Here is a 13,097-nt window from a genome sequence, read left to right on the forward strand (position 1 = left end):
GTCTTAAAATTGAAACATATTTCTTTTCAGAAATCTAAAGGTAAAAGAAAGCTTTTTTAACAAACTCCCTAAGTTAAACTCAGCAGAACACATTTTTAAAATAATTGACTTCTCCTTTTACTGTATCCCAGTAGTGGCAGTGATTAAAATCAACACACAGGGCTCTGTATGTTTGCTGCTGGGTAGCATAAGTTCCAACAACATTAATTAAATAATAACACTTGAGAGGCAGGCATTTCTAGGGATCAATAACCATTTTGAGGGACTTGGTGTAATACAGGACCTACCAGGCACTAATCCTCTAGATGTACCTTGTTGCCACTATCATCATTTTTATGAGAAGGGAAGATACGTTAATATAATTATAAAAATTTTTTTGGCCGGGCACGGTGGCTCAACCCTGTAATCCCAGCACTTTGGGAGGCCGAGATGGGCGGATCACGAGGTCAGGAGATCGAGACCATCCTGGCTAACATGGTGAAACCCCGTCTCTACTAAAAAAAATACAAAAACCTAGCCGGGCGAGGTGGCGGGCGCCTGTAGTCCCAGCGTCTTGGGAGGCTGAGGCAGGAGAATGGCGTGAACCCGGGAGGCGGAGCTTGCAGTGAGCTGAGATCTGGCCACTGCACTCCAGTCTGGGCGACAAAGCGAGACTCTGTCTCAACAAAAAAAAAAAAAAAAAAAAAAAAAAATTTTTATCACTTAATGAAATTACAGTTGATATTGCCATGGTGCTTCCTAAAAACACACCTCCTCAGCGCCTAGCCAAGCATCATGGGCCAGCTGTCTTTCAACTTCCCTACTCTCTGGTTTATAGTAATAATTTGGTCAGTCATCAAAGCCTAAGCCTTTTGACCTGGCATGGTGCCTCCGTAGCACTTCCTCTGCTCTTTTTAGGCAAAGAACCGGTTCTGTATGGATAAAATGTTTTGGCATCTTATATTCATTTCTCTGGGCAGCAGTTCTCAAAGTGTAGTTTGGGAGTTCCCGAGACTCTTTCAGGGAGTCATAAAATCAAAACTATTTTCACAATGATACTAAACTGTCATTTGCCATTTTCATTCTCATTCTCTCAAGACGGAACAGTGGAGTTTACCTGATATTGCATGATGTGTGATGATGATGTCACTCTGGCAGCTAATGGAATGTGTACCTCTGTGTTTTGAAGTTTAAAAATGTTTTGATATACTATGTTTGTAATTTTTCATGGTTCTGTAATTCAGAATTAAAAGTTTTTACCAGCCTGGGTAATAAAGTGAGACCCCCATCGCTACAAAAAATTAAAAAATTAGCCAGGCATGGTGGTATGCGCTTGTAGTCCCAGCTACTTGGGAGGCTGAGTTGGGAGGATTACCTGAGCCTGGAAGGTCGAGGCTGCAGTGAGCCGAGATCACAGCACTGCACTCTAGCCTGGGTGACAAAGCCAGACCGTGTCTCAAAAAAAATTGTTTTTTAACTGTTACTACAGTAAATATTAATAGATATAACTCATATAAAAGCTCTCTGGAATCCTCAGTAACTTTAAGAGTGAAAAGGAATCTTAACATCAAAAATTACAGGATCTATAAACAAGATAGGAAGTTTCCTTTGGGAACTTAAATAAATAATTTAGTTTTTATTTTCTGTCTTTCTGCCTTCTATTTCTTGATGTTCTCCTTGCTCAGAAGCAAAGGAAAGTGAACACCTCTTCGTTTATCCCAAGTGCCGCCGAATAAGATGCCCAGTTTGTCTCATTCACTCCATCACTGATAATTTTTTCTATGGTTCACGTAAAACAGTCTCTAAAATCACACATTTTAAATAAACTTTCTAAAGACGCAGACTCACCACTTAGGGATAAGTTTCAAGAAAGGCTGACCCTCTAGAGGAGAATAGCCCTCAGCCTGATTTTAATAATGAAGGAAGAAAATCGTAGTTGATCTAGGGATGAAACCTTACCTCTTTTGGTGCCTAGAAGTTAAACTATTAGGCTACATTCACATGTAATATTTTAGAACATATGTTAAGTATTTTTTTTACTGTCCAGGGGTCACATTTTCCTACTAAGGAAGATTAAAAGCTGCCAGGCGCAGTGGCTCACGCCTGTAATCCCAGCACTGTGGGAGGCCGAGGTGGGCGCATCATGAGGTCAGGAGTTCGAGACCAGCGTGACCAACATGATGAAACCCTGTCTCTACTAAAAATATATAAGCCAGGCGTGGTGGTGGGCGCCTGTAATCCCAGCTATTCAGGAGACTGAGGCAGGAGAATCGCTTGAACCCAGGAGGCGGAGGTTGCAGTGAGCCGAGATCGCGCCACTGCACTCCAGCCTGGTCAACACAGCAAGAGACTCTGTCTTAAAAAAAAAAAAAAGAAAAAAGAAAAGAAAAAGATTAAAATCCATCCACACTATGATGTATCTTAAAACTTTTGTAGCCTCTTTTCTGGGCTGCCAGATACCCTAGTGGATTACAGAGCAAGTTTCCCTTGGAGTGAAATTGTAGGTCCATGACGATGTGTTCCTTCAGTGGTGATGGTGGAGGGATTACATCATAGAAAGGAGGGATTCATCCTGTGCATAATTTCTGTATTAGACCTTCTGGCAGAATAGCCAGGAAAACCACAGCGGCACATTGGCTTGACTTGCTGGGTCACCTCTGGCACTTCCCTTCAGTCTTCCCTTCCCTGGTGTCCTTCTCAGTGGATTTAATCCCATCCAGAGAATGAGCTAGGGGTTGACTCACTGGAAAAGACCTCTTCAATAGCTCTTTTTTTTGGCTATGTTCTCCTCTTCCAGTTTTGAGTAGATCTGCTTTATTCTGATGGTGCCTTCTGTTCAGAGACTCCAGCAGACTTACCTGGGTCCTATAACTATCACTGTGATGGGGGTGGTAGAGAGACAGGACTGGCACAACAGACTGGGGCTGCTCATCTTTTTCCAGCTGGTGAAGTTTTTATAGGGATAAAGCCTCCCAGAATAGAATGGCCCATTGAACAGCAAACACAAAATACTGGTTTTAGGAGAATATTGTCAGCTGTTGCTTTGGCTTTTTAAATTCTTCATTTTAGAAAGAACTCGCATATGAATTTAATGTGTTCTGACTTAATATTTTCCCCTTTGAACTTTCACTGTATTTTTTTCTTCTTGAGCAAGCAAGAAAACTCCAATTTTTGTCTGTCTTCTTTCCCAGTCCTTCTAAACTCCCCCCAAAATTGATAGGTGATGAGAATTGTTTGTATCATATTGTGAAACACTTTGATGAATGGACTTCCATGCCTATACGTAGGTTGTCCTCTACTAAAACATAATAAACTCTTAGGTATCGCCTATAATGTTAATTTTGGCCTAGGCGACTATAGACCTCTCCTGTAAACTCTTTAATTTTAAGAATACAGTAGTCCCTGCCGGGCGCAGTGGCTCACGCCTGTAATCCCAACACTTTGGGAGGCCAAGGTGGGCGGATCACAAGGTCAGGAGATCGAGACCATCCTGGCTACCACGTGAAACCCCGTCTCTACTAAAAATACAAAAAATTAGCTGGGTGTGGTGGCAGGCACCTGTAGTCCCAGTTAATCGAGAGGCTGAGCCAGGAGAATGGCAGGAACCCAGGAGGCGGAGCTTGCAGTGAGCCGAGATCATCCCACTGCACTCCAGCCTGGGCGACAGAGCGAGACTCCATCTCAAAAAAAAAAAGTATACAGTAGTCCTCCCTTATCTGAGGTTTCACTTCCTACTCTTTCAGTTACCCATAGTCAACTGCAGTCTGAAAATATTAAGATGTTTTGAGAGAGAAAAAAGAAGACAGACCTCATTCACATCTTTTATTACAGTATATCATTATAGTTGTTCCGTTTTCTTAGTCACTGTTGTTAATCTCTTATTGTGCCTAATTTATAGATTAAACTTTATCGTGGGTTTGCATGTGTAGAAAAACATATATATGGGGTTCAGTACGGAGGTTTCAGGCATCCGCCGGGGGTCTTGGAACATAGCCCCCATGGATGAGGGGGGACTATTGTACTGTCCCCACTCGGGGAGCCTTAGCTATATGGAGTGAGTAGGGGCCTGTGCTAATGGTGATTCCTACTTCTCTTGAGTACTCCTGGACCGAGGCAGCTGATTGTCCGCAAACATTTATATGCATCTAGAATGTGCATGTTAACATTAAAATTTTACCTTTTTTGTCCTTTTTCTTACCTTTCCTCTCAACTTTATAGGGTGATATTCATGAGGATTTTTGCAGCGTTTGCAGAAAAAGTGGCCAGTTACTGATGTGCGACACGTGTTCCCGTGTATATCATTTGGACTGCTTAGACCCCCCTCTGAAAACAATTCCCAAGGGCATGTGGATCTGTCCCAGATGTCAGGACCAGGTACTGTGGGTGGGTCTGACGGGGGAAGGGCCAAGGAGGACAAAGACACGGCCATCAGGAGGAATTCCTTTCCCGGGGAATGGCAGTCTCTTCCCTCTCCCAGTCGGTCTCCAGGCTGCATCTTCCCTGTTCATGACACAGCATGCAGGCGCATGGCCTTCATTCCCTCAGAAACTCTCTGCCTTATTACTGAGCTGGATAGACGCTTCCTTGTATTTGAAATGATTTATCTTCTCTTTAAAAGTCAAGACCCTTAAAAGTCCAGAGTGCCTCATTCTCTAGGAATGGTCTAGACCAAGTATATGGTTTTAAAACTCTTCTTTGGGAATAAAATTAGAGAAAGTGCCCAGTTGATTAATTAAAATAACACCTTGGGCTGGACGCAGTGACTCACGCCTGTAATCTCAGCACTTTGTGAGGCCAAGGCAGGCGGGTCACCTAAGGTCAGGAGTTCAAGACAAGCCTGGCCAATGTGGCGAAACCCCATCTCTACTAAAAATATAAAAATTAGCTGGGCGTGGTGGCGGGCGCCTGTCATCCTAGCTACTTGGGAGGCTGAGGCAGGAGAATCGCTTGAACCCGGGAGGCAGAGGTTGCAGTGAGCAGAGGTCACACCACTGTACTCCAGCCTGGGTGACAAGAGCGAGACTCTGTCTCAAAATAATAATAATAAAATAACACCCATTTCACTTTTAACCTATTTCAGGCTCAGAGAACTAACTGTAAAGTGCTGTCAATATTTTACAGACTTAAAAGGCAAACATATTCCTAACTGTCCTTGCCTCCCTCCTTCTCTGTTTGGTTTCTGGTTGCCTTTTTTTCAACTATCCGTGTATATTTATGTCTTTATGATTTTATTATAAGCTATCTCAAGTCTTTTTTAGAGGTATGCAAAGTATAAATAATAAATAAGCAAGCTCAATAGCTCAGCATGCCCTGGGATCCTGCTCAGTTCTTTGGAATCTTGCTTTGAATGAATTCTGGTTTTCCCTGGTAATCTTGTCCTCATCCTGCAGCCTGTGGTGCAGCGGAACACTTCTCTCACCGTCCTCCTCCTGATGCTGCTTTGTGACCTTCTGATGATTTTTGACATAGGGTCTAGATTATACTTTAGTATTTGGAACTAATATTTAATTTCCTTGGTCAGGCTATCTTTGAGGGACATAGAAATCTAAAATTGAGACAGGCAGCCCATGTCAGGTCAAGGACAAAACTGCCAGTGGCTGCTACCATCATGCTGATGTGTGGCTTTTGTGTGCGTGGTTCTAGCTGTCGGGAGTGGTTGGGTGTCATATGGCGTGAAAAGATAGGAATGCCCAGCCAAGTCCCAGCTCCTTCTAAGCCTGGGCTCAAGTGTCCTGGCTCTTCCTGCCTTGAACTTCATTCTCCTAAGCTGATATTTGGAACTTTTTAGTCCAGAAACTGTAGACCAGGGTTTTGCAACACTGCTACCATAAATCCTTCCTGGATTTTATCTGCCAGTAGCCATCAATACCATTGCTAGCTGTTACACAGAGGATGTGTGTTTAAACCTCCTTCTCAAGGTAAAATTCTAAAAATCTTTTCAGATGCTGAAGAAGGAAGAAGCAATTCCATGGCCTGGAACTTTAGCAATTGTTCATTCCTATATTGCCTACAAAGCAGGTAAGGAGTTATCCATACCTACTTTTTTGTAAGCTTCCCCTTGTTTAAAAAAAAAAAAATACTGGCAGTATTTGTTTTATTCTCAAAAGGAAATTTAAATTTAAAAATGAAAACCTTTTGCTCTTAACTATTGGAGGAAACAAAAAAATGAAAACCTTTTATTAGATAAAGTGGAAAACTTCTGTAGCATTTTTTTTATTCATTTATTTTTTGAGACAAGGTCTCACTGTATCGCCCAGGCTAGGGTGTTGTGGCGTGATCACAGCCCACTGCAGCTTCCTCCTCCTGGGCCCAGTCGATCCTCCTACCTCAGCCTCCCGAGTGGCTGAGACTCTACGGGTGTACTGCCATGCCCAGCTAACTTTAGTATTTTTTGGTAGAAACGGGTTTCGCCATGTTACCCAGGCTGGTCTTGAACTCCTGGGCTCAAGTGATTCACCTGCCTTGGCCTCCCAAAGTTCTAGGATTACAGGCATGAGCTACCATGCCTGGCCTGTTAGCACTTCTTGGGGGAAAGAAATGAGATGTGGTATCTCATTTATGTAAAGCCAGACCCAATGCACTGACAGTTTTCTTAGCATACTGTTCACAGAAAAAGGAAAAGTCCAGGTGGGCAGACTCTCTGCACTGGTTGTGGGACTCATGGGAGCTCTGGGGAAAATATCTTCTTTGGCAGGCATCCGGAGCACAGTGGCCTTTTCAAAGAATTAATTGTCAAAAACTGTTTGTTTGTTTGTTTGTTTGTTTTTAGCAAAAGAAGAAGAGAAACAAAAGTTACTTAAATGGAGTTCAGATTTAAAACAAGAACGAGAACAACTAGAGCAAAAGGTGAAACAGCTCAGCAATTCCATAAGTGTAAGTAAACCTCATGCCTTCAGCAGTCGATACATAGGTGCAGAGACCTAGGCCTTTCCATATACGTAACAGTACGTGTGGGCCCCAGGCTGCTTCAGGTCCTTCTGTTTATTAACGTGATTAACTTGGGCAAATGCAGTTTGCCATCCAGTTAGAGTGCAGCCCTCAGGTACAGGCGGCCAGTTGGTAGGTGGTGCCTTACCCAAGCTCTGGAACATTCTCTTGGCTTTAATCTGAAAGAGGATCTTCAGTCTTCAGGCTGAATAAGTAACAGCTACAACAGTGTAGCCACAGCCCTGCGTATTCCTGACAGTGTGTGGGGGGAGTGTAGCGCCTCACCTGACACTGAGCAGACACAGACCAGGTCCCCTCATGTGATTCTTCCTAGTCACCTGAGTGAGTGGGCCCATCCATACGGCCCTCCCTCGCTCTTTCTTCCACACCATGCTGATTGCATTTCCCGGTTTTCCTGACCAGTGTGAGGAAGCGGGCTTTCTAGAGACAAGTATTGGAAGTAAGTACTGCCCAGCCCGGCCTGTCCAAGTGGGAAAGAGGGTTGTATTTGCAGCAGGGGACAGAGGCTCCTCCCAGGCAAGGAGCCAGTCTTCTTTTCCATTGAGTAGGTCACCCTTGTTGGAGTGAAGTGACCTCAGCCCTCATGGATACCAGGTGGTGCCTTGTACTTGGTGGCAGTTGAACTGTCCTGCTTACCTGCTTTCTCCTCCTCACCATACCTACCCGTGGCATGCAGATTTAACACCTCCTTCATCTCTTTCCCTGCCTAAAATAGAAGCCAGCAGGTGTGGGAGGCTGAGGGCAAAAGGGCAGAAGACTCCCAAGTCCCTGGCTGAGCAGAAGGTGTGCTGGCTGCAGGCCTTTGTTCTTGGGGCTTCGATCCTCCTAAATGCTACTGGCCTGTCCTCTCACTTCCTGCTGCTCTCAGATGGAATCCAGATAGCACTGCGTGTTTTCCACCCTGGAGAGCTCAGTCCAGTCCTGAAGGCTCCCCAGTTAGCATGACAGAAGCGTATCAAAACCTGCCCAAACAGGCTGCAGGGCAGCTGTGGGAACTTTTTTTTTTTTAACAACCTTTGTTTGGAAGTCTGATGGCGGCTCTGCCGGTTTGTTTTTAAGCGTTAGTACTCCCGCGTGTTGGTGCCCGCATGCTCTCTTTCTCTCTGTTGCCTCTTGGACCCCTCCAGCCTACCCACTCCACCCGCCCTGTTCCTTAGGTGGTAGCCGCCCACTCCACTGAGGAGCACAGCAAGGCCCAGGGGCTGCACAGCAGTCAGGAGGGCTGCTTTTCCCTGGGCAGAGAGAAGGCGCTCTGCTCTCAGGGGCTGCCAGGCCTGTTAGAAACGAGGCGGCTCAGTGCCACTGCCCTTGTCATTTGCTGCAGAAATGCATGGAAATGAAGAACACCATTCTGGCCCGGCAGAAGGAGATGCACAGCTCCCTGGAGAAGGTAAAACAGCTGATTCGCCTCATCCACGGCATCGACCTCTCCAAACCTGTAGACTCTGAGGCCACTGTGGGGGCCATCTCCAACGGCCCGGACTGCACCCCCCCTGCCAACGCCGCCACCTCCACGCCGGCCCCTTCCCCCTCCTCCCAGAGCTGCACAGCGAACTGTAACCAGGGGGAAGAGACTAAATAACAGAGCCCCTCTAGGAGAAGCCACGGGATCCCGGCGGCGAGGAGAGCAGAACACTGAAGACTCTAGAAAAGCAAAGCCGGATTTCTGGAAAGTGCAGAATTCTTTTGGTTCTTTGGTTCCAGAGAGAGAGAAGATGCTTGTGCCAGGTGGCACCAGAGTTTGCCAATTGATCCTTCTTATTCTGTGTGTACATGCAAAGATTGGACCATGTTACATGAAATAGTGCCAGCTGGAGGTTCTTTGCCAGCACCATGCCAAGTGAAATAATATATTTACTCTCTCTATTATACACCAGTGTGTGCCTGCAGCAGCCTCCACAGCCACGATGGGTTTGTTTCTGTTTTCTTGGGTGGGGAGCAGGGACGGGCGGAGGGAGGAGAGCAGGTTTCAGATCCTTACTTGCCGAGCCGTTTGTTTAGGTAGAGAAGACAAGTCCAAAGAGTGTGTGGGCTTTCCTGTTTCTAAACTTTCGCTACTATAAAACCAAAAAAAGTAATTGAGATTTAACCAACCCCAGTGCCCAGAAGAGGGAAGGGGAGTGGCTGGAGGGAGCGCGGGGGTGGGACAGTGTATCAAATAAGCAGTATTTAATCACGTCTGGCGGGGGACTCATGCAAGGGGAGACCCACACCGAGAACAGCCAGTAGGTTCTTCTCCCCTGCGCTCTGCTCCCTGCGCAGTAACCCCACCACTCCTGAAGCCTGGCCAGTCTCCTTCCTTCCCTGCTTGGTGAATCGCGCATCCCCGTGGTTATCCCGCTGTCTCCTCTCCAAGAACAAGCAGAGCCCGGGCCACTGGCCCTTGCCCAAGGCAGGGAAGAAGGATGTGTGTGTCCAGGAAGGAAAAAAAGGTGAATCAGTGATTTTACTTGAAAACAAGCTCCATCCCTTTTCTATATTTATAAGAAGAGAAGATCTTGAGTGAAGCAGCACGCGACCCAGGTGTGTGTGAATTGAATGGAGACGTTTCTCTTTTTTTAATTTTTGTTTTTGTTCTTTTTTTCTTTAAGGAAAGTTTTATTTTACTGTTCATTTTACTTTCTTGGTAACAAAAACTAAAATAAGGAATAGAAAAGCTGTTTTTCAGGCTGACAGTCCATTTAAGGGTAGCCGAGACCTTGCATGGTAGAGTAGGAATCATAGTGTCAGTGAGGTCCCGTGAGTCTTTGTGAGTCCTTGTGTCATCGTTCGGGCACTGTTTTTTTATGCAAGGGCAAAAATCTTTGTATCTGGGGAAAAAAAACAACTTTTTTTTAAATTAAAAGGAAAATAAAAGATACTGAGGTCTTCCTAGTGTTACTTAAATTAAGATGAAGGTAAGAAACATTGTAAAAAAAAAAATTACAAAAGTGCTATTTGTTTCCTAAAAACAGTGATTTCTATTAAAAAGGTGTCAGAACTGGAGAAAATGCCGTGTAGTTATAATTTTTTAGCACAGACCCTGCTGATCACAATGACATTTTGCCGTGTGTGTGTCTCTAGACTGGTGGGCCAGTCTCCTTGAAGGACAGAGGCGGAGCTCCCCACCCTTCTCTCTCCTCAGAAAAGACCGTGCTCTCTTCTTGGTGCAGGGATCTTGTCTCCTGTTGTGAAGCCCAAATGGAAGTGTGGATGGTATCAGGGCCCTACCCGTGGTCTTCTCAGATTCTGCTAGAGCAAAAGGCTGGTGCCTAAATAAGATCCCTTCCTTTGGTGCTGCTTTTGGTCTTTCAGCCACCAGCATTATGAGTGCCTGGGGGACACCTCCGAGGGAACTGGCCAGCGGAGCTCAGTGGTGCGCACGCACCCTGGCCGTGACAGGAGGGTGCGGGAGTGCAGGCTGGCTGCATCAGTCCTTGGTGCTTAGAAAGAACAGAGGAGGAGTGACATGTTTTGAGGTTATGTCTCTGAGACAGAGCCCCAGCGTGGACTTCGCTCTGTCTTGCCTTTGGGGAGAGGTCTGAGACTCCTGCTCCTTTCTCTGCCTGTTGGCTCCAGGCACCAGAAATTTACTCCACTCCACCCACCCACAAACCTCCTGGGTGATCCTTGGCTAGAATTACTGCGCTCGCCTTGGCTTGGCTGGTTGTGGCCTCTCCTTGGGAAAACCAGGGTTGTGAAAGGCTCAGACCATTGTCTCATCTTGGCTCGTCAGAAGTAAATTGTGTCAGATGCATGCTCTCGCTGGAGACCTTTGCCCCTTGCGTGCCCCTGGCTGATGGGAGGGCGGTGGAGGCTCTGTACCCTGGCCCTGCTGGAGCATCTCCCCCAAGCCCACTCCAGGCCCTGGGAATGGCCAGAGCCTAGGAGAGGTAGAAACGGTCCCATCGGCTTCTCTCCCACCCAGTTAGGCCCAGAGAGACAAAGACAGATCTGAAAGCAAATAGAACAGAGAAGAGACACTTCTTAGAGGAAAATGTGTCTCATCCCTATCAGCCGTCGCCATTCATCTTCCCAAGGGCCTCAGAAGGAATTAAGTTTGACTGAACAGGCCTCAGAGTTAGGCCCTGGCTGCTTGATTGGCTGAGGGGGAGAGTTCGCTTTTCTCATTCAGAAACCGAGGTGCTGTGTCTAGTCAGGGAGCCTTGGAGATGCCTGGACTAGTTGGAGGAATCGTTGGCAGAGGATCAGAGACCAGCAGCAGGCTGTCTGCCCTGTCTAGAGCTCTTCCCCTCAACTTGTCCGGGCCCATCTGAGGGTTGCCACACAACACCTAACTTACCTTTTTCTGAAAGAAGTTGGGAAGCCATCATCACTAGAGGCCTTTGCTCGGAGAGGAGCTGCCTGAGGAGTCTCAGGGGTTGGGGGGACAGGGCTAGGAATTGACCAGGGCTTTGCCTGCCGCCCTCAGCAGTGTCGAGTACATTCCGACCTCACCTGCAGCTGGGCTGTGGATTCTTCCTGACATTCAGATGTGAGCTGTTTTGGGAGTCAGCTAGTATGGAGTATGAGATGCAACCCAGCCCCCAAACCTACATTCTGGACTTAAATTCCAAAACACCGCTTTACTGTAAAGAAGAGGCCCTGGCACTCAATCTCCCTGCCCTTCACTGTTCCCTCAGACCTGGGGGGCCTGTGACCACCTGAGACATACGCTCGTGACACTGCCCCACCCTAGCCACCTCCAGTTGCTTCCTCCTCCTTCCCTCCGCTGCTCTTTCCCCATGGCCCAGAATTTAGCTGCTCTGACAGCACTTTTGAGACCAGCTGGCTTTGCAGTCACTTCAGAGAGCTGGAGCGGCTGCCCACTGGGCCCTGACTGGGAGTCCCCTGCCAGCTCCTGATCAGGCACTGCGCCCTGGTGGCAGTGATGACTGGGAGTCCTCTGCCAGCTCCTGACCAGGCGCTGCACCCTGGTGACAGTGAGGCCATGTTGCTGTCATCTCCACCTCTGCGTTCTTGCTGCCTGTGGGTCCTTCTTCTTTCATGGAGCCTGCTGGGTCTTGTCTCACTTGTGCTGAGCTCATCTGGGGTTTTGATTTATTCTTTCCTTATCAGGCCTTTTGGGGTAAGCCTGCTGGTTGCACCTGACATAGGGAGGCAGTTAGGGGCAGTCCCTGGTGGGGCCGCCCTGGCAGCCTCCTGCTGGCACCATCGTGTGCCTGGTTTCCCTGCAATGTCTGCCTCTCTGTCCCTGCTGCTGCTTGGCTCAGGCCCAATAGGCAGTGTGCATGGGGGCGGTTGCACACAGCTGTTTCCCTGAGGGTGACCGTGTCTGCAGCGCACTTCCATCTCCGCATGCACGGCTGCCTCTCCAGCCACCTCTGATACTTCTCTCGGGGCCATCAGAGCCTCCCTTGGGCTCTCACCTCTCGGCTCACACACTCTTCGTGGTTTCCTCTCTTCATTCCCTTACAGGGCATGGTCCTTCTTACTTATCTAAAGGGCTGAATTTAGGAGACTTTTTACCCAGGGGCAAAAGGTTCCTAGGGTAATGGGATGGATGGTGGCCCAGGTGCATTTTCCAGGGCCTGGGTTCTCCAGATCCCGTGGCTTCTGTTGAGTGGAGGCAACTTTGCTCTGTGTGAACCTCGCCCCTGTCCCTCGGCTGGGTGCTCCTGTCCCTCGGCCGGGCACCCTTGGCAGGAAGCAGGACTCCCATTCTCACCCTAACTTAGACTGTCCTCTGAGTCAGCTCCTCTCCAAGACGGGAGTGGGCGGCCCTGGGCAGTCTTCTGGCCCCCTTGCTAAAGTGAGAGGCAGGAAGCTGGGGCTGCCCTCCAGACAGCCAGGGTAGGAACTCTGAAAAACAGCTCCTCTAAACGGAAGCAGGGCTCCCCAGTTCCACTTGGCACCCCCTCCCACAAGGCCCTTTCTTCCTGAGGACCCCAGATCCCTACCCCTTCCCCAGCAGCCTTTGGGCCCTCACCTCTCTCTGATGTCCGTGGGTCCTCAGCCCAGGGTGAGCTGCAGTCAGGCGGGGTGGGACGGGCAGGCCAGAGGTCAGCCAGCTCCTAGCAGAGAAGAGCCAGCCAGACCCCAACCCTGTCTCTTGTCCATGCCCTTTGTGATTTCAGTCTTGGTAGACTTGTATTTGGAGTTTTGTGCTTCAAAGTTTTTGTTTTTGTTTGTTTGGTTTTTGTTTTGAGGGGGTGGGGGGGATACAGAGC

General features: G+C 47.8%; 1 protein-coding gene and 1 long non-coding RNA gene across 51 annotated transcripts in view; one reads left to right on the top strand and one right to left on the bottom strand.

Moving 5' to 3' along the window:
• PHF21A (PHD finger protein 21A) overlaps nt 1-10,268 on the top strand; it is a 191,465-nt gene extending 181,197 nt beyond the window's left edge. For 41 of the 50 annotated variants that reach the window (XM_077960969.1, XM_015114221.3, XM_028832754.2 and 38 more), the window contains 4 exons: nt 4,198-4,353; nt 5,922-5,997; nt 6,749-6,852; nt 8,252-9,917. In XM_077960969.1, the coding sequence (XP_077817095.1) occupies nt 4,198-4,353; nt 5,922-5,997; nt 6,749-6,852; nt 8,252-8,509 (594 nt within the window). In that variant the 3' untranslated portion in view covers nt 8,510-9,917. 50 annotated transcript variants of the gene reach the window in all.
• On the bottom strand, nt 9,421-12,941 carry LOC144334254 (uncharacterized). Its single transcript, XR_013403932.1, has 2 exons — nt 12,857-12,941; nt 9,421-10,860 (listed from the first exon to the last, which is right to left on the bottom strand). It is a non-coding gene; the product is annotated as an uncharacterized LOC144334254 (long non-coding RNA).
• Nucleotides 12,942-13,097: the final 156 nt, after the last annotated feature.

Source organism: Macaca mulatta, chromosome 14 (assembly GCF_049350105.2).
Source record: "Macaca mulatta isolate MMU2019108-1 chromosome 14, T2T-MMU8v2.0, whole genome shotgun sequence".
NCBI classification, from domain to species: Eukaryota; Metazoa; Chordata; class Mammalia; order Primates; family Cercopithecidae; genus Macaca; species Macaca mulatta.